At 44.9% G+C, this 27,406-nt stretch overlaps 1 protein-coding gene across 4 annotated transcripts in view; it reads left to right on the forward strand.

Annotated features, from left to right (window-relative positions):
* Positions 1-27,406, forward strand: part of L3MBTL3 (L3MBTL histone methyl-lysine binding protein 3) — a 473,146-nt gene that overhangs the window by 125,338 nt on the left and 320,402 nt on the right. For all 4 annotated transcript variants that reach the window (XM_078682529.1, XM_078682531.1, XM_078682528.1 and 1 more), the window contains exons 4-5: positions 19,468-19,591; positions 27,224-27,362. In XM_078682529.1, coding sequence (XP_078538655.1) covers positions 19,468-19,591; positions 27,224-27,362 — 263 coding nt within the window. The remainder of the gene's footprint in view (positions 1-19,467; positions 19,592-27,223; positions 27,363-27,406) is intronic.

The raw sequence follows: 27,406 nt of genomic DNA on the forward strand, positions 1-27,406 counted from the left end.
CTTCCCAGTATGCATCTGTTCTTGGCATGTAGAGCTGCAGATTCGCAAACGCCCACCCGGCTACCTTTATCTGTTCCGGTATTATCTTAATTAGATACAGCATACATGGGCATCTTCTTCTGTTTCCTACAAAACTCCATCATTTCCCTGCTGGCGAATAATAATCTGAAGATGGAGCTGATGCCAATGCGCACTATCATCCAAAGGAGGAATCACCTATCTCGTGACTTCCAAAGACTTCTTAAGACAGAAACAAGTGCACATATCCGGGCCCAACACCAGATGGCGATTTATGCATAGTGTGTGAATCTGCAGCTCTACATGCCAAGAACAGATGCATACTGGTAAGTAGCATTTTCCTTCTGATTGTAATCACTTCTTGGGGCAGTTAGTGAACTTGAAACACTTGCCGTTGAAGAACCTTTCATTCATTTCTGCAAAGGCAAGGTAGCCTAATGCATAGATTCAAGGTTTCTTCCTAAGGTTCTATGGCCCTTTCACCCCTGTCAAACCACCAACATTATTTCCTTTAAGCCAAGGGTACTCCATAAACTATATGTAAACCAAATACACATGAACTATATAGGTAAAACTAAGCCTCTACGCAAAACAAAAACCATTGATGGATAAATATGCAAGGCAGTATCCTGTTCATTCACACATACATTCATGAAAAGTTACAGTCAGAAGAGGATGCTAAAGTGGGTCAACAAAATGAAAATATTATGTACTATAACTACCTTTTTGTCCAACCCAGGTTTAGGTGGAGTTGGCACTGCTATTAAGTTTGTGCACAGCATGTGATTTAAACACACATACTACAAACAGAAAATGTTATTTTGTTGTAACACAGCTGTTCGAGGCATGTGGGCTGCTAAATTCATATCTTAGCATTAGATCGCCGCCTAGTGTTGGGTCCGGATGATCGCACATTGTTGTCCTGGAAGAGTCTTCGAAGTATCCTGAGATAGGTGGCTCCTCCCCTGGACTACAGTGCGCATGGGCATCGGCTCCATCCCCAGATTGTTTTTTTCCGCCATTGGGTTCGGATGTGGTCTCGACGTCTTTCTGTCGAAACCGAGAAAAACTAACTTTTAGCGGCCAAAAGGCCTCGCTTTTTTGCGTCGGTATTGTCTGCGCACGGTCTCGAGTCTTCCGTCTCTTGGAGCCGGAATAAGCGGAGTTTTCTTTCGCTCTTCGGACTTTGAGGCCTTCTCATCGCGACACGACTGCAAAACTTTTCTGAACATGGAGCGGAGCCCGTTTAAGTACTGCCCGCTCTGTGGGTCCAAGTACCCACACATCGATCTACACCCCGTCTGTAACAAATGCCTTTCGCCTGACCACGACGACGGCAAGTGCAAAGCCTGTGCACAGTTCCGGTCTAAGAAGACTCTCAAGCTTCGGCGCGCGGTGCGCATGGAAGCTAGACAAGCGGCCCCGGATCCGGAAAACATCTTCGGCGACCAAGAAGAAGAGGACCAGGGTCATCATCTTCAAATCTCCCCACCCGAGACGGAGGTCGAGGCGGATCCGGTAGACGACGACGGAGTCGTGGGTCAAGGCCTTGAATACGTCGACGAGGTAGGAGACGACGAAGAGATTTATGGGGCCGCGGCGGATAGCTCAGGGGACGAGCTCTGCCCCGAAGGTTACGAGGATACCGACCGGGTCACGGGATCGCCTGTAGGCCTTACCCAAGACCCAGTGCCGCAAGCCACAGCCCCGCCTTCTGGCCCGGCCACGGACTTACTTGCTGAGCAGACTGTATCGAAACCGAAACCGAAACCATCGGGATCGACTACATCTAAGATGGCCGACCCGAAAACGAAACCGAAACTTAAGGACTCGAGTGTCCCTAAGATGGCTGCCGTACCGGCGAAAACGACTGTACCCGCTACTCCATCGACTCCGTCGACCTCCGGTCCGCAGAAGTCGAAGAAGTCCGTCGATTCCGCTGCTGCAAAATCGAAATCGACGCCAGAGGAGGGGTCCTCTAAGAAAGATGGTCGGCACGGGTCAACAGCTGCGCCGCCGTCCAAGCACGCCAAAGCCGGCTCCACAGAGGCTACGCAGGCGCACGGATCGAAGACTGGCACGTCTGCGCACCGGTCCCAGGAATCGGGGTCGGTGACAGCGGGATCCGCGTCCAAAGCGCACAAGGCCCACAAAGACGTCGGATCCGAGGGAAAGGTCAAGACATCCTCGTCTGCGCCAAAACCTACTGTGAGTGAGACGTCCCCCATCGCCGAATCACTACAGAGAATCAGGGAGAAGGCCTCTGCTGCGTCGGCTCCGATATCATCGCCGCAGGCGCAAAAGCAAAGCCTTCTGGCAAACTTCTCTTTATTTTGCCGCCAAAGGAGGCGCCGAAAGCCTTTTCCACCAAATCGGCACCAAAGAAGACGGTTTCTTCAACGGCTGGCCCACTTCCGCGTCGGGTACTCGAATCAGAGGATGATTCAGAGCATTTCATCGACGCTGACACAGGCAAATTGACCCTCTATAAGAGAAAAATCACTTCAGAGTCAGTGGACTCATATGTCATCCCACTGAAGAGGAAAAGGGTGCCCCTTGATGCTTCAGGCCTCATGGAACCAATCCAGCCTCCTCCGAGACGGAGCCCTACTCCCTCACCAGAACACTCTGCGGGTGAGGGGTATGATGAGGACGAGCAATACAATTTCCCTATCAATGAACCCGATGCACAACCGGATTCATATGATGACACTGGTGACCAGGGCACCCAAAGTGTGGGGCATGACCACGCAGCTTTTTAATGCACGTGCATCCCCAACAGAGGATTCAGCAGGTTTTCATGCACTAATTGAGAGGGCGGCAGCCAATCATGATGTGGACATACATGCTGACCCGGTAGAGGAAGACTTCCTTTTCGACACATTTTCAGTCTCTGAAAGGACAGTAAAGACGCTGCCTATGCTTAAAGGAGTCCTCAAGCATGCTGGGGAAATATTTAAGGAGCCTACCAGAGCACGAGTGGTCAATCCACGTATTGAAAAGAAGTACAGACCTGCACCTGCAGACCCCGCATACATTCGGGGACAGTTGCCACTGGACTCTCTTGTGGTCGCCAATGCCAGGAAACGTGCCAACTCCCAGACGACGGGTGAAGCTCCTCCCCCGGATAAGGAGTCCAAAGTGCTAGAGGCAGGGGGCAAAAGAGTAGCTGCACAGGCCGCAAACTTTTGCCGCATTGCCAATACACAAGCACTCTTAGCACGTTACGATAGGGCGCATTACGACACCCTAGAACAGATTATACAACACCTGCCTCCAAAGTTCCAAGAAGGCACCAAACTGCTTATTGAGGACGGGAAGCTAATCTCAAACGAAGCCATCAAGTGTGCACTTGACGCCGCAGACACAGCTGCTAGAGCTATCAACACTAGCGTTATGCTGAGACGACAGGCGTGGCTCCGCATCTCGGGGTTTAAACCAGATATTCAGACAACCATTCTTAATCAGCCAGTCAATCCTGATAGTCTGTTTGGTCCAGATGTTGACACCACCCTTGAAAAAATAAAAAAAGACACAGAAACTGCTAAGTCCATGGGGGCCCTACAGTCACAACAGTTTCGTGGCAGCAATTTTCGTCGCTCAGGTGCACGTGGAGTCACCAGAGGACAAATGGGTCAACAATCTCAGTTCTCAAGAGGTGGAGCACAATCCTCGTTCACAAAACAGAACAAGGGAGGTTACAGAAATAACAGCAACAGAGGTCGCGGCAGAGGAAACAACAGCTCCCGCTCCTCTACCCCAAGCAAACAGTGACTCTCTGTCGCTGCCCCCGACCACTTAACACCTGTCGGGGGGAGACTGCAGCAGTTCCTACCCGTCTGGAGAAACATCACCACAGACAGGTGGGTGCGACAACTAGTCCAGTATGGTTATTGCCTAGAGTTGAAATCCACTCCACCCAACATCCCGCCAAGGCAAAGGCCTATGTCCGCAGAGCACTTGCACTTATTGCAGCAGGAAGTAGTGGTGATGCTGCAAAAAGGCGCAATCGAGCTCGTGCCGGTGGGAGAGGAAGGCACAGGGGTATATTCCCTGTACTTCCTTATTCCAAAGAAGGACGGATCTCTCAGACCCATTCTAGATCTACGTCCCCTCAACCTGTACATACTATCAGAACACTTCCATATGCTTACACTGCAACAGATCCTTCCCTTGTTAAACCAAGGGGACTTCTTAGCAACCTTAGATCTCAAGGATGCTTATTTCCACATTCCACTACACCCGTCCCACAGGAAATACCTCAGATTCACTATCCAAGGCAAGCATTATCAGTTCAAGGTCCTACCCTTCGGAGTGACCACAGCCCCAAGGGTGTTTACCAAGTGTCTGGCGACAGTAGCAGCGCACCTCAGGAGGCAGAACATTCATGTCTACCCCTACCTAGACGACTGGCTCGTTCAAGCCAAGTCGGAACAACAGTGCGCCGCGGACATGTCAACTACCATTCACCTCCTTCACGATCTAGGCTTCTCGTTGAACTACCCAAAGTCGCATCTTCAGCCGGCACATGTCCGGCAGTTTCTAGGTGCGACGATCAATACCCTGACGGCCATGGCTCAGCCAAACCAAGTCAGAATAGACAGCATGCAGTCTCTAATCCAAAAGTTCAGACCACAACACTCACTTCCAGCGAGAGTGTTCATGCAGTTGATTGGCATGATGGCCTCCTGCATCTTCATAGTCCCTCACGCACGGTTGCATATGCGTCCGCTCCAGGAGTGCTTAGCAAATCAGTGGACACAGGCTCAGGGACAATTGACAGACCTAGTGTTGGTTACCAGTCGGGCATACGACTCTCTGCATTGGTGGACTCCACACAACCTTTGCAAGGGCCGACTGTTCCAGGAGCCAGTGACACAAATTATCCTGACAACGGACGCATCTCTCCAGGGATGGGGAGCTCATCTGCTCACTTACACAGTGCAGGGACTATGGACGACGCAGCAACAGAAGATGCACATCAACTATCTGGAACTGATGGCAATCTTCATGGCGCTCAAGTCCTTCATTGTACATCTGTGCAACAAGGTAGTGTTAGTCCGGACGGACAACATGACCGCGATGTACTACATTCAAAAGCAGGGGGGCACCCACTCGCCACAGCTGTCTCATCTGGCTCAGGGCATGTGGAAGTGGGCCATTCAGAGGAACATTTTCCTCATGGCAGAACACCTCCCGGGCAAGGACAATCAGATGGCGGATCTGCTCAGCAGATACAGCCATCAAATGCACGAGTGGGAGTTACACCCATCTGTACTCCACCCGTACTTCCAGCAGTGGGGTCATCCGGAGATAGACCTGTTTGCCACAAAAGAAAACGCAAAATGCCAACACTTTGCCGCCAGGTTCCCTCACCCACAGTTGCAGGGCAATGCGATATGGATGAACTGGTCAGGCAAATTTGCGTACGCTTTTCCGCCAGCCCCTCTGATACCGCTGGTCGCGAGAAAGCTAAGGCAGCACGCGATGACTCTCATCCTAGTTGCTCCAACGTGGGCGCGTCAAGCATGGTACACCACGTTCCTCGAACTCTCAGTGGTGCCGCATCAAAGACTGCGCCTCACGCCCAGTCTTTTGACGCAGAACCATGGAGAAATTCAGCATCCAGATCCGCAACAGCTCAACCTGGCAATCTGGCTCCTGAAGTCCTAGAGTTTGGATACCTTAACCTACCTCCGGAATGCATGGACATCATCAAGGAGGCAAGGAAGCCAACTACCAGAGCATGCTATGCTGCGAAATGGAAGCGTTTTGTCATTTACTGTACAGCCAATTACATCAACCCGCTAGATGCATCTATCCCTAACATCATTTGCCATCTGTTGCATCTTTACAAGTGCAATCTAGCGTACACTTCCATTCGGATACATCTATCCGCCATAGCGGCTTATCTTCAGAACAGGCAGCATCTCTCTGTCTTCAGAGTGCCTGCCATTAAAGCTTTCCTTGAAGGTCTGAAACGAGTCATTCCCCCAAGGACACCACCAGCTTCGGTGTGGAACCTCAATGTGGTCCTCACCAGACTGATGGGACCACCTTTTGAGCCACTGCACTCGTGTGAACTCCAGTTCCTAACGTGGAAAGTAGCTTTCCTAATCGCTATCACGTCGCTAAGGCGTGTTAGTGAGCTGCAAGCGCTCACAATCCAAGAGCCATTCATTCAGATTCATCCAAATAGGGTAGTGCTACGTACTAACCCCAAATTCCTTCCGAAGGTGGTGTCACAGTTTCATCTCAACCAAACTATTGACTTACCGGCATTCTTCCAAAACCCACAAACGGTGGCGGAAAGAATGCTCCATACGTTAGACGTACGGAGGGCGTTGATGTACTACATAGACAGGACACAACCCTTTAGAAAGACAAAACAACTTTTTGTTGCCTTCGCACCACAACACAAAGGCAACCCGATTTCCAAGGCAGGGATAGCCAGATGGATTGTTAAGTGCATCCAGATATGTTATCAAAAGGCCAAGCGCACTTTAACGATACCCCCAAGGGCGCACTCCACACGCAAACTGGGGGCATCCATGGCTTTCCTAGGGAACATTCCTTTAGAGGATATTTGCAGAGCAGCCACGTGGGTTACACCACATACCTTTACAAAACACTACTGTGTTGACGTACATTCCAAGCAGCAAGCAGCTGTAGGACAGGCTGTTCTCAAGACACTCTTTCAGGTTTCTGCAGCTGGCACGGGCAACCGCCGCTGATGGAGGGACTGCTATGTATTCTATGCTAAGATATGAATTTAGCAGCCCACATGCCTCGAACTGAATATGCTACTTACCAGTATGCATCTGTTCTTGGCATGTAGGGCTGCTAACATTCATATCGCCCACCCTCCTCCCCGGTGCGTCGCAGCTGCAGATATACTATTGTATTCACTTATTAGCATGGACATCCTTTACACTTTTCACTCCATCTTCTGCCACAATGGCGAAAAACAATCTGGGGATGGAACCGATGCCCATGCGCACTGTAGTCCAGGGGAGGAGCCACCTATCTCAGGATACTTCGAAGACTCTTCCAGGACAACAATGTGCGATCATCCGGACCCAACACTAGGCGGCGATCTAATGCTAAGATATGAATGTTAGCAGCCCTACATGCCAAGAACAGATGCATACTGGTAAGTAGCATATTCAGTCTGTTTTCAGCTTGTTGTGTTGTAGATTCACATGTGCCACCACCTCCCCAGTGGATGTAAAGTAAAGGTGTTGATAGTTTGCTTACTTAAACATTATGTACTTCACATGCACAACCAGACACTGCGGTTTCAATTTGGGAAAAATACAATAATCTAAGATGCATAGTGCGTTCCGGCCATTTAATCACAAGTCATGCTCTAAACCGAACCTTAACTCTTGAAATAAACACATTCTAATACTCGAAACCCAACAGTGACTGCCCGGTATTACACACATGAGATCTACAACGCATCAAAAGTGGGGAAAGGTGGTAACTGGTAAGAAACAATACCTATATGGGTCCTGTAGTGGAATATTGGGATGATGCACCTCCTTATTGAAGTGCGTTGGGAGAGCTGTGTGCTTGTTCCTCTACTGATCATTTAGAAGATGTTTACTGTTCGTGATGAGGTGAATTTGCAGGGATATGTACTGAAATAACAGTGGGTGCTGCACGTCAAGATTGTGATGTGCTGGCAGGGCTTTGTGGCTTCTTAGTGCTAGAATAACATTGAATTGTTGCTTAACTTGCCTTGTGTGCTCACACTGATTTGAATGTGAGTCCCCGAAGTGGAGTCTGCTGCAGTTTAAGTCTGGGATTCATTGGTAGAGCTGCATAGACTTTCTAATACTGCAACTTTGTTTGTTAGTTTGCTTATCCCAGTCCTCAGCTGAAGGCTGTACAGTGAGCATGAAAGAAATGCACATAGCATAAAGTAGTAGCTGTATGCTGCACAGATGGACTGAGGTGGCCTGGCAGAGTTCTGAGTAAGTTCCAGATGTAGATTATCAGTGGGGTGTTGCAAGTAAAAATCCAGGTGGCCTGGTAGATCACTCAAGAGTTCCTGATCCTTTACCTCCTCAGAGCCCATCCTTCCTTAGGAGCCCTGAGCCCTCCATTGGTTGTCCCGCCCTCCTTCGACCCTCAGTCAGCTTTCTCCTACTCACACAGTTGTCCACTTTTGGGAATACAGACACACCCCACCCCATCCTATACTGTTGTCCATTCTCTTTCTTTCTCTCACATGCTCACTTCTCTCCAACAATCACTGTAGCAGCTTTGAGAGTAAATATTCAGGTATGATAGTACTGCATGGTTGAACAACAAATGGGGGAACTAGGGGAGGGGGGGGCTAATGATTACCGGGGTCCAGTGTATAAGCCCCTGAAGTAGTCAGACAAAAAAGGATACACTGTTCCCCAAAGGGTGGAGGGAGGGAAGAACCAAGGAAGATGAAAGAGGGGGAAGCCCCCTTTCGGAACTAAAACCCTCACACACCCAGCAAGCTAGGTGTCATAATTCATCATCTGGGTTTTGCTCCTCGTCAGACTTGCGCTGCAATGTCTGACGGACACCCGCGAAGGGGCTTTTTATTGGAGATCTTTTGTTCCTGCCAGTTGGTGCATGTGGGTATGAGGGTTTTAAGTGAAGTGGGTAGTTCCGAAAGGGGGCTTCCCCCTCTTTCATCTTCCTTGGTTCTTCCCTCCCTCCACCCTTTGGGGAACAGTGTATCCTTTTTTGTCTGAGTACTGCATGGTTGAAATAGTAAGAATGCTACCTGAACGTAGGATAGTAGCTTAAAGAGTTCAGAAATACAGCCATTTTGTACAGTAAAGAAGAGGTGCCATCTTTGAAATAGGATGAGAACAATTGCGCGAGTCCGCTGGATGTGGTGTGTGTTTTGGAACATAATATTGTGGTGATAAACCCACCAATGTTTGACATTTTAATTAATAAAGAGTATGTCAAAGTTATAAATAATTCTGGGGTCTTAATTTTCTTTTGTTATTTAGCACGTACTTGTATAGGGCTTTTGAAAGACAGATGGGCAACTGTGGTACCTTAATATCAAACCAGAGACGTTTGGAGATGAGCAAATAGAGTTGTCTTCAAGCACATCTAGAGTGAAGGGTGGCTAATATAAGAATGATGTATGTGGTGAGAGAAAAAGTTGCAGTTTTTAGATTGGGACACCAGTGCCCTTTGTGTACTGTGCTATATCTTCTTGCCCCCAAAAAATCAAATGTTTACGTAGAAGCTATTTGTTTCCCATCATGGGATCTTCATTGACAGTCATGAACTCTGAATAGTGCTGCTGATGTGTTGAATCCCAGAACACTTATAATAAGCGTTAAAAATACTTTGAGATTTGCATTGTGATAAAAAAAACTATTTCTTCCCAAAGAAAAAAATAACTATAATGGAGGTAGTTAACAGATTAGTGAAGAAGCAAATGTAACACTGCACCTTTGAGAGAAGCAACACTTCTTGCGTCCTGCATGCCCTTTAGAACTCGTGAAGCCAGATAGGTGAGTACGGGTCTCTTCCCTAGTAGCCATTTTTTAAAGCAATGTTTCTATTTGGTGCGCAACATTTTTAGCGGCATAGTTACTTGGGAAGTGAAATCGAACTGGTTTTTACTCTTTTAGGTTTACTGCACTATTGTGAATATATTGATCCTTGCGCTTTGTGAGGTGCCTTTCCGGCACTAGGATGAAATATTTGAAAGATTCTCCCTGTCTTTTGTGTGGTGTGTATTCCTGAGTCCCACGCAATTCAAGAATGCCCAGTTTGTCATCAGATCGTTCGGCACATCCTCAAAAAACTTAAAGATATTGATCACAGTGAAAGATAAAAAGAGGAAAGTATAAGGGATCTGCTAGGTGGGAAGGGAATAGAGACACAGCTAAACAAGGACCTACATCCATCTCCATGAGGTGTAGTGAGACAAATACCTAATTTAGCAGGATATCTGAAAAAGAAGATCACTTGGGATTCCTCTAATTTACTTGTGATGACAAAATGTTCAGTTTTCTAGAAAGCTGTGCTGTCTACAGTGTTGCCGCCAAGAACAGCAGCGACAACTCCAATATTGTCAAAGTTCATGACATTAAAGCCTCCATCAACGTCATTATCTTTATTGACATCCAAGCCCTTAATATATTTCAAAACCTAACCTCTGTTTATGCAGCTGAGATCTTATCTCAAAGAAACAAATAAAACTCCAGGATATATTCTTACCGAGCATGCACTAACTAGTTGCTACATAACAGAAGAAATCCCTTTTGTAAGCGTAATGTTCCCTGACATTGTGCTTCTGAAACACAATGCAGCTTTAGGACTCCACACAAATCTGAATCACAGCAGTTTTCAAGATCTCCTAACTATTCATGTCATTCTGAGATCCCTTAAAAAGAATGAGGAATGAGATTGGCTCAACGATCCTGGGAAAAATGACATCCTTCTACTGAAAAGATACTCAGTACCTTTGAGATCATGTACACCAACTTGTAAGAGAACTCCTATTTTCAGGCATTCTCACAAAAAGGCATATTGGGTATGTATACTACAGCTGACACCAACTAGAACACACATCCCAACTTTGCTTCAAACTTCTCTGTCAAGTGTGTCTTCTCTAGAGGATGTATGAACTTTCCAGCATATTTTGAAGTTGGGAGCTGCCTAGGTGAACTCCACTCTTAATTCTACAGACCAGGTCATTGGTCATATTTAAAATTCTGCAACAATATACTCCTTCCAAGCCTCTGCTACCAATAGTGACTGGTCTCCTCAAACTAGCAATGAGCATTTTTCTTACTCCAGCCACTTTCAAATCAGCCTTTACTTGTATTTTGAAGAAGTTAAAGGGTACATATCAAGTTCAAATTTTCTTAACTCGCCACCAGGCGTTCTCAGCCTTGCAGCTGTTCAGAAGGAACCCACACCCGCCTCTATTACTCCTCATCCTCCTGACGACGAAAATAAATATTTTGAAATATTTTGAATAAGTAATTAGGAACGTTTGTGGCACATTAGCCATTTCTTTCAAGGGGGCTAATACATCAATCTTGTTTGGTAGGTGTGAGACGCTCCATCTGAGTCCACGTTAAAGTTTGCTGATAACCAACCTGTACCGTTTACTCATTGCTACAACTGATTACTTGCTTTGGTGTTTCCTTAGAAAAAACCATTAGGTCCATTTGACTGTTTTTAAACTGGATGTACAATAACAGATTCTGAGATTGCCCTTTTCTGGATCAACATTTAGGTGGAGGTTGAGTACTCCATGAATCCCCCCCTCTCCCCGCTCCACCAACACAATGCACCCTTCAAAATAAAAAAACTCCATTAGGATTTGAAAGGCTGGTAGCAAGACCTGTCTCAGATGGAAACCTATCGTAAGGACTACCAGCACCCACTCATGTGGGCCAGGCCATGCCCATAGGCTTAATTCGGTTCCCCCTTAGCAGTAACTGTAACACCATTCTCACCAACTTATTTGGCACCACCAGGACAGACAGAAGGCAATGGCAGGAGATTCACTCCAGCACCCCTCCACCCTCATCCCCAGCTATTTACTTACTATAAATCCAGAAACACAACATTCAACACAGGCACCCTTCATACTTTTTCGCAGACATGATGAAGGCAAAGGAATCAGTAGAACTTTACACAGTGGAGCAGGTATGCAGTTTCCCCCACAGGGCTACTGATAAAAAAGGATTATGGGGGGGGGGGGGAGAAATAGTGTGGCTGGGACCGGAATGGAGTGAGAAACATCTCACCTCCGCTCTGGATCCCCGTGAGCCTGCACAGCGTTGTTCAGGCCCCTAATCAAGACTTCTGCTTCAGATGTGTTTGGGTGCCACCTGAGCACAAGTGGGGGAACAGATGAGGAGTATCTGAGCCTGAGGGGCACCCCACGATGTCCATGTTTGGTGATCCGTGCCTGGGTTGTTACTGCTGAACGGCCATCTGCCTTCAACTGGGCCACTTGGTACCCGCTCCTACATCCGGAGCGGCCACCGCCAGGGCTTCTGGAAGGCGGAGCAATGCCGGAAGCTGAGCCTGCCTTGGGTGGGGGGGAGTTGGGGGGTGCTCCTTCATCAACTGGCGAAAATTGGCAAAAAATGGCTGGTGTGACAAAAGACCATTTTTCAAAAGGGAATGCTATACATCCTTCTGATAATGGCCTGCCACCGAAGAGGGAGTAAGGAGATACCCTTCAAAGCCAGCTATCGAGCTTGCCCCAGGGAGGGTTGCTAGTGATGGATCCTCTAAAAGATCTGCAAGCAACTGCATAGAGCAAACATCATAATTGCGTCTGGGGAGGGCAGTTTATAGGAACCAAAGCTTACCAATCGGAGAAAAAAAGATATCGGCTGGACTGGAGGTTAGCATCACTGAATGTTAGGTTTGCCCAAACCTCTTGCGCAAAATCCAACTTAAGTGATGGTCTTTTCCGTCCCTTAATGTCCCCATCCGTGATCACATTTCTAAGATTGGGGGCCAAAGGTAGAAGAGGAGAAAGGGGAATGGGATAAAAGAGAAACAGAAGAGACAGGTATCCACACTCTGACTCGTCTCTTCTGGGGCAAATGAGTTCTGTAGATTTTGAAGTGGATCTCTACAAGTCAGAGATGCCTTAAATAACTTATATTTGGAACACTGACCATTGCTGTAATTGTGCAGTGAAATACCAGAGGAAAACCTCTGTATAACCAAGTCTTTATGCTTCAACAGTTAGAGAATTACTGAAAGCTAACACAAGGAAACAAAGATATATTACTTAATATGTATGCACTAGCTCATCTCACTATGTTTATAATCTCTACCTCAAGCTGTGTCACTATACACTCTTTTGTGAGAGATGAGTTTATCTTCTACTTCTTCGCCAGACCTGGAGCATAATCGGCACCATTAACAACTGGTGGTGGTTCCATACTCTTATTGGCAATATATGCACAATTTGGAGAGCAAGAGGGAGTGCAGGAGGGTGTGTGAGAGAGAGAGAGAGAGAGAGAAAAAGAATGAATATGAATTAAAAAACCTATGTAGCAATATTGTAGCTTAATTTACTTGGAAGGACACCGAGCACCGCAATGAATATTATACCTGAAGATCCAAGATGACTGCTGCCTCTCACTGCCTGTGCTCTCCCAGGCAGATTGTTTCTATGCTGGTGCATTTTTAAACTATAACAATGTACATGATTGTGGTGTTTGCAGAGCAGGGTTGAGAACATCGCAATTGTACCACCTTATAATTCTTGACATAGCAACTAAGTAAGTTATATTGACTGATATCTATCATATCTGTGAAGTAAGGGCATTACTTCAAAGAAATTGTTCACATTTTTTGCTACTTAAGTCGCAGGTGTGGCTTAGTGTAACCCTATATTAACAACGGTTACGATTCAAAAGAATAACTAACAAACTAGAAATAAAACATTAACTCAGTCATATGCAGATAATGTTTCAGGATTCAGCGCCACTGCGTCCCATGCATTTTGAAGTGTGCAGGCAGACCTGTGGAAGTCTGTACATGAAAAGGCATCACCGTTATGTAGAGGACTTGGTTTCTAGAAGGCTTGTATGAGAGGATAACATCATTAAGTTAATATAGTTGGTGTGCCAACTCATGTCACGTAAGTCCTGTCATCAAGTGGAGTGCAGCAGAACTATCGAAGCTCCAGCCCTACCCACAACACTATGGTTATTTAATCTGTTAAGATTAGCATTTTTCGAGGTGGTCTAATGTCATAATTATTTTCACTGGCAAGGGCCAGTACTATCTCACCCCATTGCCTTGCAATAGGATATTTCTTAGACGTCTGGCTTCTTCCATATGTGGGCTAGTTTTTCCGCTTCAGCTCATTTATGGATCGACTGGCTGAGTGAACTAAAGAATGGTGATGGATTTAACCCAGATCAGTTGACTGGGGGTGAGTGTTTGATTTGTTGAAACGCTCCGTCCATTATCCCCTTTTGTATCGCTTTGTTCGCCCTAAGTGTGGCAGGGTATGCTCAGACGTGAGTCCCTTGTTCACTTGGCCACTGGATTCAAGATAGCCTGGCTGATGAGGATTATGAATCCGAAACCGGTCCCAGGATGCTTGTTTCCGGTCCAGGGAAGACATGGCTTGGCAGTTCGGGCTGGACTGATCCCACGAGGCACAGGGTCAGACTGATTTGCATATAGCCATGTCTGAACTGGGGTGGCTGAGTGAACTAAAGAATGGTGATGGATTTAACCCAGATCAGTTGACTGGGGGTGAGTGTTTGATTTGTTGAAACGCTCCGTCCATCATCCCCTTTTGTATCGCTTTGGATCGACTGGAGCCACTGTTTAATTGGGGTGGGGCTTGAAGTCTTCCCCTAAGGGCTAGTGCTATTTTGGCCAACATGAGGGAGGGCAAGAACTACAAACTTGAACGCAATTCGGTTGTCCTTTGGGCGTTTCTAAAGTCCTAGCGGGCAGCCTTAAGGCTAAAAAGAGTGCAAAATGCAGGGACAGACGAGATAACTACACACACTTCCCTTCTGTAGAGAGTCATGTAGGCCCCATCCCAGATATGTTTTATCGCTGCCATAGCTGCATGACTGCCCCAGGAGTAGTGGTTGGGAGGAGGTTATTCACCCTTGGGGTCAAGTATGCTGTGTGCCTTAGGTTAATCTGGATATATTTGAAGGCTACGTTTTTTGATCCCTTGTGAAGATATGTTAGGATCCTGCTCCACTTCTTATCACTAAGAGTCCTACCTATGTCTGCCTCTCAGCTTTTCTTAAGGCCAGACTGGGAGCCGTCTGCATAAGACTGTATAGCCTTTCAAAGCCATGTTATTACATTTCCTGATCCCTATTTTGTAGGGCATCTGTCCTATAGCATGTGTTTGAGGTCCTGGGTCTGTTATTCCCCAGTCCTGGGTCTGTTATTCCCCAGTCCTGGGTCTGTTATTCCCCAGCAAGTGTGCATAGCCCACCCTACTCTATGACAGAAACTACCCTGGATGTAGGCCATATTGTTTCACTAACTTCCAAAAGGGGAACAGTATTCCATCCTAGAGAGGAGTACCAGTTGTCAGAAGACCCGTGCTAATTCAGAGCTCTGCTGGGCATTTTGAAAGGTCGTGCCTAAATCTACAAATACTTTGTAGAGGAAATGTATGGGCATATCAGATTAAGGGACCAGTGATTTGCAGCATCCTGTTCTAATAGTGTATAACTATGCATAGCAAACGGGGAAGATTTTTTTAAAGGGAGACTACAGGAAGAACTAATCTTTATATTTGCATTTCCTTGGGTCTGCTGGGTGAAAGCCCCGCCTCCTCCAATGATCAGCCGGCAAACCAGCATGAAAGCAACAGTAGTTGCACCGCTAAGTATAAGTGTTCAAAATCTGGAGTTACTAGGCCTTTGGTCTATTGGGAGCCTCAGCTCAGACCTTGTCTGTCATTCTGTGAAGCGCACAAAAGAATTTCCGGGGAAGCTCCGAAGGTAAATTAGAGACGTAATTTAGCAACTGAGAAGTTCGGGTTTGGGAGGGGGGAGATGCAGTATAATAATTTGATAGGGCGGTGCTGCTGATTGTGGACACAGGAAAAAATTTCCAAAAAGTGATTTGAGACCCAAGTGAAATAAAAGTTTTTGCTAAGTTACCATCAAGTAGATCTTAGTTGGAATTGTATATGTTAATTCGCAGGTAACCGAATGTTACAGGCTCCCATTTAAATACTTTGTTACTCAGGTTCAAAGTGAGTTTGGAGAAGAACGGTGTATTGTGAAAAGGCACGACTTGGACCTTAACACCCAAATCACTAACATGTTACTGGGATTTCCACACCTCTTTAAATTTGAAGTAGGGAGCCAGTCCTACTAAGCAACCGTTGGCCCAATTGTAAAAGCTAAAAAGTATGCTAACAAAATTCTATGATGGTAGAATAATAGAGGATGTAAAGTCTGTGGAATGCTTTCCCGTTTGTTCAGGCACGAACCCGTCATAAAAAGCTTAGTGTGGACCTACGGAGGTACAACAACGTATGGGTAGCTAAGAATTGTTTACTTAACATGGAGGAGTGCGTGTACATCAGAGCTGGTTCTTGACTCTAGGTAAGCAGTCTGCTGACACATGGAGGAGACAAACCAATCGAAAAGGAAAGCCCCTTGTTTTTCTTTTCTAGAACGTTATGCCCCATGTTTTTAAAGGTCTATGGCGTATATCCAAGATGATATTTTAATGTTTGCAGAGTCTTGTAGAATCCTGGAGCTGTTTTGAAAGAATCGTTCTGTTTCTGCATAAGTGTTGCCTGCAATAAAAGTGGAGTTTAAAAATGAGATGAACTACTTGGGGCATTCTATACTGTAGGCATTAGGCCAATAAGGAGTCTTGTGTAAGACCCTGTTAATACTCGCCTTTCTAATAGCAAGGAACAGTTCTTGCCTTTCATCTACATATGTGAAAAATATTCCATGTTCTTAGTTTTTCTGTTCCTATAGACTTTCTCCACAGGATTTGTTTTAAAGTTGTGTACTGGCAAGTAAGGACAAGAGAAAACTTTATTTTAAGAGAAGCATAGCTCATGTCCACAATGTTCAACAATTAAGGTGTGTGACAGACATATGGTCTGGTAGCTTCATGGACTGATGCGTCCACTGTAGGGGCCTGTGTTTGACCTCATGGTCACGGGTTCAAATCCTGGCGGGTCCACTCAGCCTTTCATCCTTCTGAAGTCGATAAAATGAGTACCATTGAGTTGGGTAACAATAAACAGAAGTTATTCAGTGCTAAGATACGCTCGGGTGAATGTGTGCTTTACGAATACACATGTTATGGTAAAAAGCTACCTGCTTTAGCATCATAGGCATTGTAAGCGCCTCAGCTAAATATTCTGGGTTTTAACATGAATTATCTGCAGAGATTTGGGCAATAGAACACTTAAGCCTTAGTTATGAGTTCTCTTGTATATAGGGGTTGAAATCTGTGATTTGACTGGAATCCCTGCAACTATACCTGAGAATTATAACTCCATATATCTGGAAAGTTATTTTCCCCGGTGGGTTCCTTTTTCGGCTTAAAACCACCCATATTTACCACCTGCTTGAAGCACGGGGCTTGGCATGAGGGGATGATTTATTTCCGCTGTGGTGGTAGGGAAGAGCAGGGTTTGCTTTAGATAATTAGATCTTTAGCTGCTCTACTAAGGCTTAAGTATGCATGCTGGTTGTGCTTGTGCTTGGGTGATTTACTGCCTGCAGCTCATCTGGCGAGTCTGGGCCTGGACTTTGCAAAGCTATTAGTTCAGGGCCCGAAGACACCAGTAACCTCATAGTCTGACGGAGCAGTATTCCTCCCTGGCATACCACTCTGTCAGTCTTGTCGTGTGACCTTATACTTAATATGTGTATTGCTGTTGTGTTTTGGACTAGCCACAAAACTTTGCTCTTCACTGTAGCACAAGTGGTTCAAATAAATCTAAAACGTGTATTATTCTTTCAAATTAAAGCCACAGCAGTGAATGTTGATGAATATGATATGTATTATTCAGTGTGTTTGTCATGATTAGCAACAAAAACTTTTTGCCAGGTGGTGTAGCAGTTTTGGTCTGGTTTAAACTAGGTGATGAAATCATGCTATATAGAGAACATAGGTTCTTGTGTTAAGAACATGTTTATGTTTTCAGAGTGGATGATTTTGAAGGATATTCTGGGAAAGTTATGATGAAGAAGGCAAAGTATTAACGGAGGGAAAGAAGTGAAGGCTGAACGTGTGTTCTACATGTTATTGCCATACATGGAGATCGCGGAGTATTTGTGAGTGGAGGTGAACATCCTGCTTAGTGGAGGCACATTTGTACACACATTGAGTCTGCCAGTTTGTGTGCAAATTATGGTGTCCTGGGAAATTACAGATAATAGTTGCTCTAAGAGTTGTGTAAAAATATTTAGTGTATGGGATACTTCAGTCTGTGATTTTGGGTTATGTAGGGTTAGGGATAACACATGGGGGTTTATGATATAGATACCAAGCTATGTAACAAGGTTTCCTCCCCTTTTTAACCACAGCTACTAGTTTCTGCACCTTTTTGAACACCCATGCTGCTGTTGAGGGCTGCTTTCATTTTATTGTGACTACAGGGCATTGTCATATACAACCATGGCAGGATGGACTCGTGAATCCGAGTCCTGTTTTCTGTTTCCCTTAGTAAGCAGTGGTTTGTACTTAATCATGCTTTTAAGGTCAGTTCTTTTGGTATGTGATTTACTCCTACATCATAATCCTTCCTGTTAAATCAGCAGAACACTCCTGTGCCTCAGTTTAAATGGAGGCCACATACAGTATGTTAGTCTAAATGTTTAGTGACTGCCATGATGTAATTGTAGCCACAGTGACAAAATAGCCATTACTCGCTGAGTTTGCCATTGTTTCTGCCACTAAGTCATCTGCTTTGATTAATCCCGCAAAATCATCTGATGGGTTAGAATTTGAAACTTAAACAGCGCAATTCTTAGCCTAAGCAACAGTACTCTTGGCGAAATATTATATACCTTCCCCGGTTTGAAACCAATTTAATCCCATACCAGGATGAGTGGGGATGCGAGCAGTTGGGAAGGTGAAGAGAGGATGTGATGTGGCGGAGAGAAGAATAGAGTCATAAAAGGTACTGTAATGAGTGAAAGTGAGCTCGTGCAAGGGGAACTACTAAGCTGTAAGAAAAATGTAAAGTGTTTGAGTTGCCAAATAGTATCTTCTTATTGGGTTGGGGTTTCTTCACAAGAAAGATTTGAATTTAGAAAGAACAGTTTATCGATCACCAATATTAGCATTGTATCATGTATTTCCTTATAGATTTCAGTAGCCACTGGAACAAGGCTGGTGGTTATGCCTGGTGTATATGAAGGCTAAAATAGATTTTCCAAAAATAAAAAGGGTTCTTTATCTACTATCATTGATAATTTGATTACTAAATTGATTTTACTTTCTAGTCACAAAATAACCATATTTGACAGCAAAATAATTCATGTAAAAGATTTGGAAACTATGATTTGGTGATGATCTGGCTTGACATACTGCCTGACAAATAGGATTCGTTGGGAACTTTTGTAAGTTACTCGCAAACGGTGTCCCAAGAGAGCTTTGTTTACAGTTAGGAGGTTTCTCTAGACTTGTAGTCATTGGCCTGATTTTCCTGTTCACCTGTAAGCCTCTAGTGCAAAGGCAAGAGCTAAAGTGGAGAACTGAACATCTGGGGCTCCATTTCATGGCCCTTGACGATGGAGAAAAATGAGTCCTTTAATCCTGCAGTAAAACAGGGAAGTAGTGTCCTATTTGGGACTGTAGCGGAAAAGGTGCATAGGAAAAGTGACCGACGCTAGAAAAGCACCAGAAGCTGCTTTCTTAAAGAGAGTGGTCTAGGTAGTTCAGTGGTATTTTTAACTGATTGTTTCTCCTCTTCTTCAGGACTTGGGCTGTCAGCCTCTCGCATCCAAGAGGAAGCTTGTACCAACTGTGGCTATTCCGGCAAAACAGAAATCTTCACAAATGGAAAATTCTGCAGCTGGACTTGTTCCCAGCAACATAAAAAGTAAGGCTAACTTACCTACTCTCTTCAGTGAAGCTGCTTTATATCAGGATTTTGCATGTCTTCTGTTGACCAATTTAGAGCACCAGGGATGTTTGATGGACTTTATGCGCAACAAGTTTGGTATAGAAATAAAAATTCCACCTGGATGCAAGGAGTGAAACCCTATCTAATATTTCTCTGTTGTGCCTGTTAAGTCACAGGTCCTCAGTCAGGGTTCATGAACCCATAGCAAACTGACTCCGTGTTTTTGCACTTTAAAGTTACTTGTCACTTTTTTTCCAGACATGTTTTCCTATAATTTCAACATGGTATAATTAAATGTTTTTCTAACATCATGGCTCTAACTTTATTACAGAGGTTGTCTGCGCGGGAGGTAGTGTGCTGGCCTTGGAGCCAATCCCCACTGCATATGGGTAATGGGTATATGCAGTGAAAGGTTATTCTCATAGTGAGTTGCTTGCATAGTTAGGCAGATTGCCAGACCCACTTTGCTCGGCCAACTTTAATGCATAGCAAAGGTTAGTTGCACAGAGGGTTAGAAATAGTGAATTATATCAAACATGGTAGTAGGATGTAGTATATCATACAAAATTCAAGATCTCAGAAAAAACTTTAAGGGTAACATATGATATCGTATGCTCTTAAATCGTTGACAAGCATTAAAGATTACATCATAAATAACATCATGATTGACATCACTGGTGTCCGTGCATATTACCGCACCAGTCATTTAATCCATGATATCACTATGAACAACAGAACAACAGAATAGCTCAATTACAAACAAATTGATACAAAGCACAACATCTCTAGCTACAGACATTTAAAAATTGACTATACTCTCGATTAAGAATACGGAGTTCCCTTTTCTGGACTAGGGAAAAAATATGCTAATGTCAGAGCCTATTTTACACAGGTGCTAGATGTACTTCATGCTGTAGTGTCCTCAATTTATTTTAGAAATATTTGGATATTTGGATTTTCATACTTTCCATTTTTCACTGTATGCTACACTTAATTTGCAAATACCTCTCTCTTTAAGTCTCATCTAGACTTATTTTTTTGTCAGATCTAAAGCTGAATATTTTGCTATATTTCATTATTTGGCAGATTTAGTTCAGACCACTGTACTAAGAGGTAATATAGAATAAGTCTGCCACCTGCCCTTACTTTACTATTATTGCAAATAGAAGACTCAGAATAAAAATGATGGCATGCTTTCCTTTGAGTGTTACACCGTATCCAAGCATAATGTGTACAAGAACATTTGATTTGGTAAAAAGACCTTGACTGGGGTAGCATAGAATGTTCATCCCAACCATCTTGTAAACTTTGCTCAGTGTGAATTTAGAGAATGCATATACCAATTTAGAAAGCTACTGGGCAATGTGAAACATATCAATGCATGGTAAGCTTGGAGTCCTGCAGAACCAACATTGGCATTAAGATTTGATATCATAAACTTAGTATTGTTAATATTTTAAATGAAAAAACGTGTATGCTAATATGTTTTAAGAGTAGTGTTTGGGGATTGGAAGAGGCAATACAGTAAAATATAATTTCATCTGGGAGCTATCTCTTTCCTTAAGTTTTCTCTTCCCCCCCATAGTGAGAATTGTAATTCTAAATATTTTAGAATATCTGCTTTTGTCTGATCTAAAAGATAGTTTACATTGTCAGCCCGCAACCATATTTTGTGAACCAAAGTATTAAAGATTTATATGGAGGTATTTAAATGAAAAATTAACCCTCCCTGCATGTATAGTAACTTTTTCATAGGTAGCATTTCACATTTCCCCGCTAATTTTCATAACAAGAAAAGTCAGACCAAGAACTAAATACAGTAAGAACATCTGATATATATGTTTCTGATGCTCATGCTGTCAGCAAAATATCATCTATATAGTGGATAATTATGATTTCACGCCCTTGGGTTTTAGTGCCACTGACGCTTTTTTATCTGTCTTCTTGCTGCCGCCAATGGTTCTAAAGCTAATACAAAAAGTAGTCGTTATAGAGGGCAATCTCTTCTCGTATTGCTTATTATTTCAAAGTTGTCTGAATGATATCCCCTTAGCAGGAAAAAACTTTTTTTCCTGGAGACCCCTCACCCACCAGGGTTGCCCCTAGGTGGCATGCTTCATCATTTGGGTTCATCCCAATCCTCTACGATTGAGGCATGCTGCGACTTAGCGATTATGCAGGAGCACTTACTGGTATTTACTAGAGATGAAATAGGAGGTAGTGGAAAAAGTGAAGTTAAAAAGACCTAACCAGTGGGCCACTGTTATATTCCCGCCCCTAGTTGGTAAGGTTAAAATCAGGAGCTATTACTGAAAACTGGGACCATAATGAGTCTGATTGTCTCAGTAATAGGTAGTCAACATGTTTTGAGCCATTCCCCTAATGGCTCTTCCTCAGGACTACATGGGAGCCAGTCTCTTTAGTACCACTCCTAATAAATCCTCTATAGGGACCTACTTGTACACACACAATGTGCATGCATCTAATATACATACGGTTGTTTCTGACTATCCCTTATTTAAGATGCACTGCTATAGCGTCATGGTCAAAACCAGGGTCGAGAGGCCTGTAGTCACACCTTCATCAAGACCGTCTTGGACAATACACCTAACTCCTTCCCTGGGGACCGCATCTTCAAGGGCAGGAACTAGGTGTATTGTCCGAGGTGGTTCTGATGAAGGTGTGACTACAGGCCCCTTGACCCTAGGAGCGCCTCCCTGGTTGTGTCAGGCAAAGAACCAGAGCCCTTAGTCGCAATGAATAAGTCTACCAGTCTAAGTGCCAATTCTGTGGAATAGGCAGCATAAAACTCGTCCGGGAGCCCGTCTGTCCCCGGTGTTATACCACGTGCCATTTTTTGATTGCCACCTTTATCTCCTGTGGAGTAATGTCTCCTTGAGGTGCGGGAGGTTGACTGCCTCCAGGAAGGTTTGTGGTGTTATCTCGTGCATGGTGACGCTTTTATATAAATTCGAATACGTTTGGGAAAAGAGGGACTGTACACCTGGTCCACCTCCTCCAACTCGAGCTCAATTATAGGGGAGCTGCGTTTTGTTGGATTAGCCAGCCAGACTAGAAGTGAACCCCGTTCGGTCCTGTTCTGCATACATTCAGTCCATATTCTGCCTATAAACAAAGCACCTTAGTCTTTCAAGTCTAGGCCACTACCTTTTACTTCGCATCTAAAAGGGCATTTTGCAAGTCTGGGTTACCAACCCTCCTGGTTTCTACGTCGTGCAGTTCTTGCTCCGCGTCCACCACTTCCCCGATCAAGGTACCCCTAATCTGCTTCGATTCCGCTGTGCACTGGCCACATATCACTGCCTTGAAAACATCCCACTCCACTTGGGGAGAGGAGGTCGTGCCAGCTTGTCCCACAAATACTGAGTAATTTTGATTCAGTTTTCAGCCTCCAGGTAGGGATATGAGCGCTGGGGTGGACCTATTTCAAGTGTAGAAGGATAGGATTATGATGTTAATTTATGCGGGCCAGATACTCTATGGAATAAAGAAGGATATGTATGTCAGGAGTGCAGAGGAAGGTATCTAAGCAGACATGAAGCTCGTATAGGCTGGAAAAGGAGGAGTAATCCCTCACGTGTGGGTGCATCTCTCTCTGTAGGAGTCAGTGAGTCCCCATTTTGGCTGCAAGTCCGTGAAAACTCAAGCAGTGTGGGTGGTCTGAGAGTCTTGTATCGAGGGGTGAGAACTGTCCATCTGGGGGTCCGTACACAGTTGAAATCCCGCCATTATGGTCTGGTGCACCAAGTACGGGGCTTGGGGTCATGATACATTTGTCTGGAAAGAACCCTGATCGGCATCTGGCTCATATACGTACACATTCGCCGCAACACGGCCCTTTAATCGCCTATTAAATCACTTGTGTGTTGAAAGGGTACTCCCGCCCTATTCCACACCATTGCGCCCCTAGCATATGCCAATAAGTAGTGTAATATACTTTGCCTCTCTATTGGCGCTGTAGCGCCAGCCTTCCTTGGCTGTAAGGTTTGTTTCCTGCAATAGTGCTATTTGGATGCCCCTTCTGTTCAGATAGGAAAACAATTTTTAGCTCTTGGACATGGTATGCTTGCCACGGATGTTCCAGGACAGGCATCTATAGGTCAGGGATTGCCTTCTAATGTACGTGTCAAGTCTGCGTCCTCGCACCCCCAGTCCCGTTTTCCTTCCCCTCCCACCAAAGTGCTGTGTGGACATTTTACACATATAGTCCTTACTCATAGTTCCCCAACAACTCAAAAAAGAACATACACCCCAACCCCGCTTCCCAGAACAAGCAGGCTTAGACCCTCCCATCCAAACAGTCAATCCAAACTCAACAAGTCGTGGAAGTACCCATGTATCTCACTAGCATGACGAATAAGCCAAAAGAGCTTCTTGGTCAACAGGTCCCCATCCAGGGAAAGGCATTGAGCTAGGATAATCCTCTCTCAGTAAGGATTAGCACCCCTTAACAGTAGTCCCCCTCAATGTTCGCATTTTGTTCAGGACTTCATAGGATTTGCGTCCGATGTTCCTGGGGTCACATTGGGCAGCTCCAAACTCTACTCCTTATAGACACTGGAACTGCGATCAGAGTTAGAGTTTTGCAGCTCTTTCCCCTCCGGAGATGGGGGCTCTGTTTTGCTTCCATCTAGCGAGGCTGCAGCTACCATTGCATTCCGTCTCCCACATTGCGCTTCAGCCTGCGAGGGGGCAGCGGAGCTGTGCGTCCAAGTCCTGCACCTCAATCGATTTCAACATGCTCGCTTGTACTGGCGGACCGACTGGGTCCCAGCAGAGGCGGTTGGTCGGCCCAGCTCCAGACCTCCTACACTGAAGACTGACAAGTTTGGTATCAAACTTCTTAGCACATTAAATCCACACTGATGCCAGTGTGGCATTGAATGAAAAATGCACCACAGAGGGCATCTTAGAGATGCCCCCTGAAACCTAACCACAATCCAAGTCTGGACTGAGAGGCTGCCTAGGCTGCCACACAGCAGACATGTTACTGGACCCCTGTGTGGAGAGCCCCCCCTCTCTCCTGGGACTGCAACAATGCACATCCTGGGCGAGGTGGTAGGTCTCCTTCCCCAGGATGGGCAGGTGGAGCTTCAAGGCCTGCCACCTCTGTGAGCTTCTCCAGACCATTTGCTGTACCCAGCAACTGGCCCCCAACAGTCCTTACCCCCCACTCTGGCGGGAAGACTGGTGGGATAAACTACGTCAGGAAGGGGGGTGTGCCAGCCTGTGCCAACTCCCCCCCCCCCCACCCCACCTCAGGTGGGGGAGACGAGGTGAAGCACGACCCCGGGCTCCGGCCATCTTGAAGATGGGGAGCCCTGCCCAATCGCAGCTAGGCTCCTGCCCCCCTCCCACAGGAGAGGAGCAGGCTAGGGGGTGTACCCACCCCAGGACAGGGGCCTATTGGTCCCTGCCCTTGCCCTACCTGTAACGCCCTAAATTCAGTATTTAGGGCTCCCTGAACCTTCCTTCAGCAGATCCCGATAAGAAAAGAAAAAAGAAGATCAAGAAGAAGAAGACCCGCCGTGCAGTTGCTAACAGGACGACCTCGACTGACTTGGCCCCAGCCCTCAATAAAAGAAACCCCATGCCAAGAGATTAACTAATGGCGTCCAGTCTTCAGAATGGGCAAAGATAGCAATAAAATCCATCTGCATTGCAACGCTGCAATTGATCATTGTGCTTAACTGTGAAGCCCAGGTCTTGCAAAGGAATTGCTCACTTGAGCAATTTTGTTTTCTCTCTTTCTGTTATAGTTAGCCATTTCAGATGCTTACAGTTTTTCTAGACCATTACTAGGTCTATAAAAGTAAAGCCTGAATGTTGGAAGAACCCAAACAACCTTGCCAAACCATCAATCTCTTTTTATTTTATATATTAAAGGGTCTATGTTGTAAGAAATGCCCTTTAAAGGAAATGAGGAGGTAACGGAGGGAGAAACAGCTGATCGTTATCCGGAAAGAGCAGTCGGTACAAGCCTCGGAGGGCAACCGACGCGCTCGAGGCAGCTGTAGGCATGAGAGCGGAGGAACGAACCTTAGGAGGCAGGGGGCGTAACGCCGCCGCTGCCGAGGTTCATTCCTCCGAGGTTAATGACGGACTCGCGCTGGGTATTATCGTCGGAGCCCGCGATTTTAAAGATAAAAGGTTAAGCCCTTGTTAAGTTCAGGCTTTAAGATGAAAGGGGAATAATCTTTTCTGAATGCCGAAAAAATGGCGTTGAAGATTAAAAAATAAGGCGAGAATCAGGCGCTACCGGGGTCGCGTCACGAGAGGAAAAGATCCCTACACGAACTCCTAACTGTGTGGAAAGGGAAAAAACGACAACCATATATTGGAAGTCGAGGGGGTGGTTGATTGAAGGGTGATAAAAACGACATATGGGAGCAAAAAGGTCACAATAAGACAGCATAGATATATTCAGGCAGCATAAGTACAATCAGGATAAGTACTGAAAAGGTTATAAAGTGTATAATAAATTAACAGCCAATCATCATTCATAAAGTAGAAAGGAGAGCCAACTTATCTGTTGTGAGCCGCATTTAAAAGAGGCAGCTCTACTCCTGCTCATGGCTTATATTGTTGCTGTGATGTCATCTAATTCTTATTATTGTTCTTTATGATGTAATGATGTGAGTTGCATTAAAGGATTAATGCATAATGTTAGCCTCCATGTCTTGAATGAAATCCAGATTCTCTGGTCATGTTAATAGGAGAATCGCAATTTACTTAGTAGTTATAACGAGGCCAGAGGGATTTGACCAGAATTTAAAACGATGCCTGTATCCAAGTTAAGGGTATCCATATACGTTAACCATGATCAAATCCACTTATTCCGAAAAACATACAAATGGGTGGAACGTGAAATACATAAACATTAATTTCTACTAACTGAAGTGCATTTATGGGTGTTGCAACAGTTAATTTGGTTGCAGTGCAGTGTTTAGAATATCGTGCGCTTAGTTTTTTTTTCCTGACAACTTTATCTTTGATAAAGATATTTTGTAGTTGTGCTGATGCTCTCCTAATCTTTATAAGTACTAAGTTAATCACGCTGACATAAAAAGATCATAGCTGGGGCTCATAGACCCAGTATGTGGACACATTCAAGCAAAGGTAGCATAGACCTAATGATAGTAAGGGACCGTTGCTGGCCAAAACGGAAGCATTGGGCTAGTCAAACCTTGGAGGACAGAAACGGTTTGGAGTGGCATCTTGAAGATGTGTTGTTCTTTATTTGGATACGTTGTAACTTAATTGGATATTTAACTAATAATGGCCTTCATTATCGAAGGACTCTCTCTGTTTTGATGGACTTATTTGTTTGGTGTACTTTCTGAGGCTCCCACAGTGTTCATCAAAACATGCTATTATAATGTTTAGTGTATGTTTGAACTGTCTGAATGGAGAAAGAACTTATACAAAAAGATTGTCCTTCTGAGAGTTGTGCTTTGTGTGAAAGCTTTACCTAGTTCAACATGGTTACGTTGTCCATAATACTTTGCTGTACCTTCCATATTAAACCTTAAAATGCTTTGATGTGTTTCTATATTTCTTAAATTTTCTGTGATTCCCTATGTGCAGAGAATCCAAAGAGAGTCAGAACCTGGCAAAGACCCAGGTAGCTGTTGTAACAGAGTCTGAACGGCCTCAGCGACTTCGCAGAAAAAGAAAATTGCTAATGGATTCTGATGATGATGATGAAATCTTGGAGGAAGAAGAGGTGAAATATTTCCTAGTTGTATTTGTCCAGTGTCTCCATAATCC

This window comes from Lissotriton helveticus, chromosome 3_1 (genome assembly GCF_964261635.1).
Source record: "Lissotriton helveticus chromosome 3_1, aLisHel1.1, whole genome shotgun sequence".
Taxonomy (NCBI): Eukaryota; Metazoa; Chordata; class Amphibia; order Caudata; family Salamandridae; genus Lissotriton; species Lissotriton helveticus.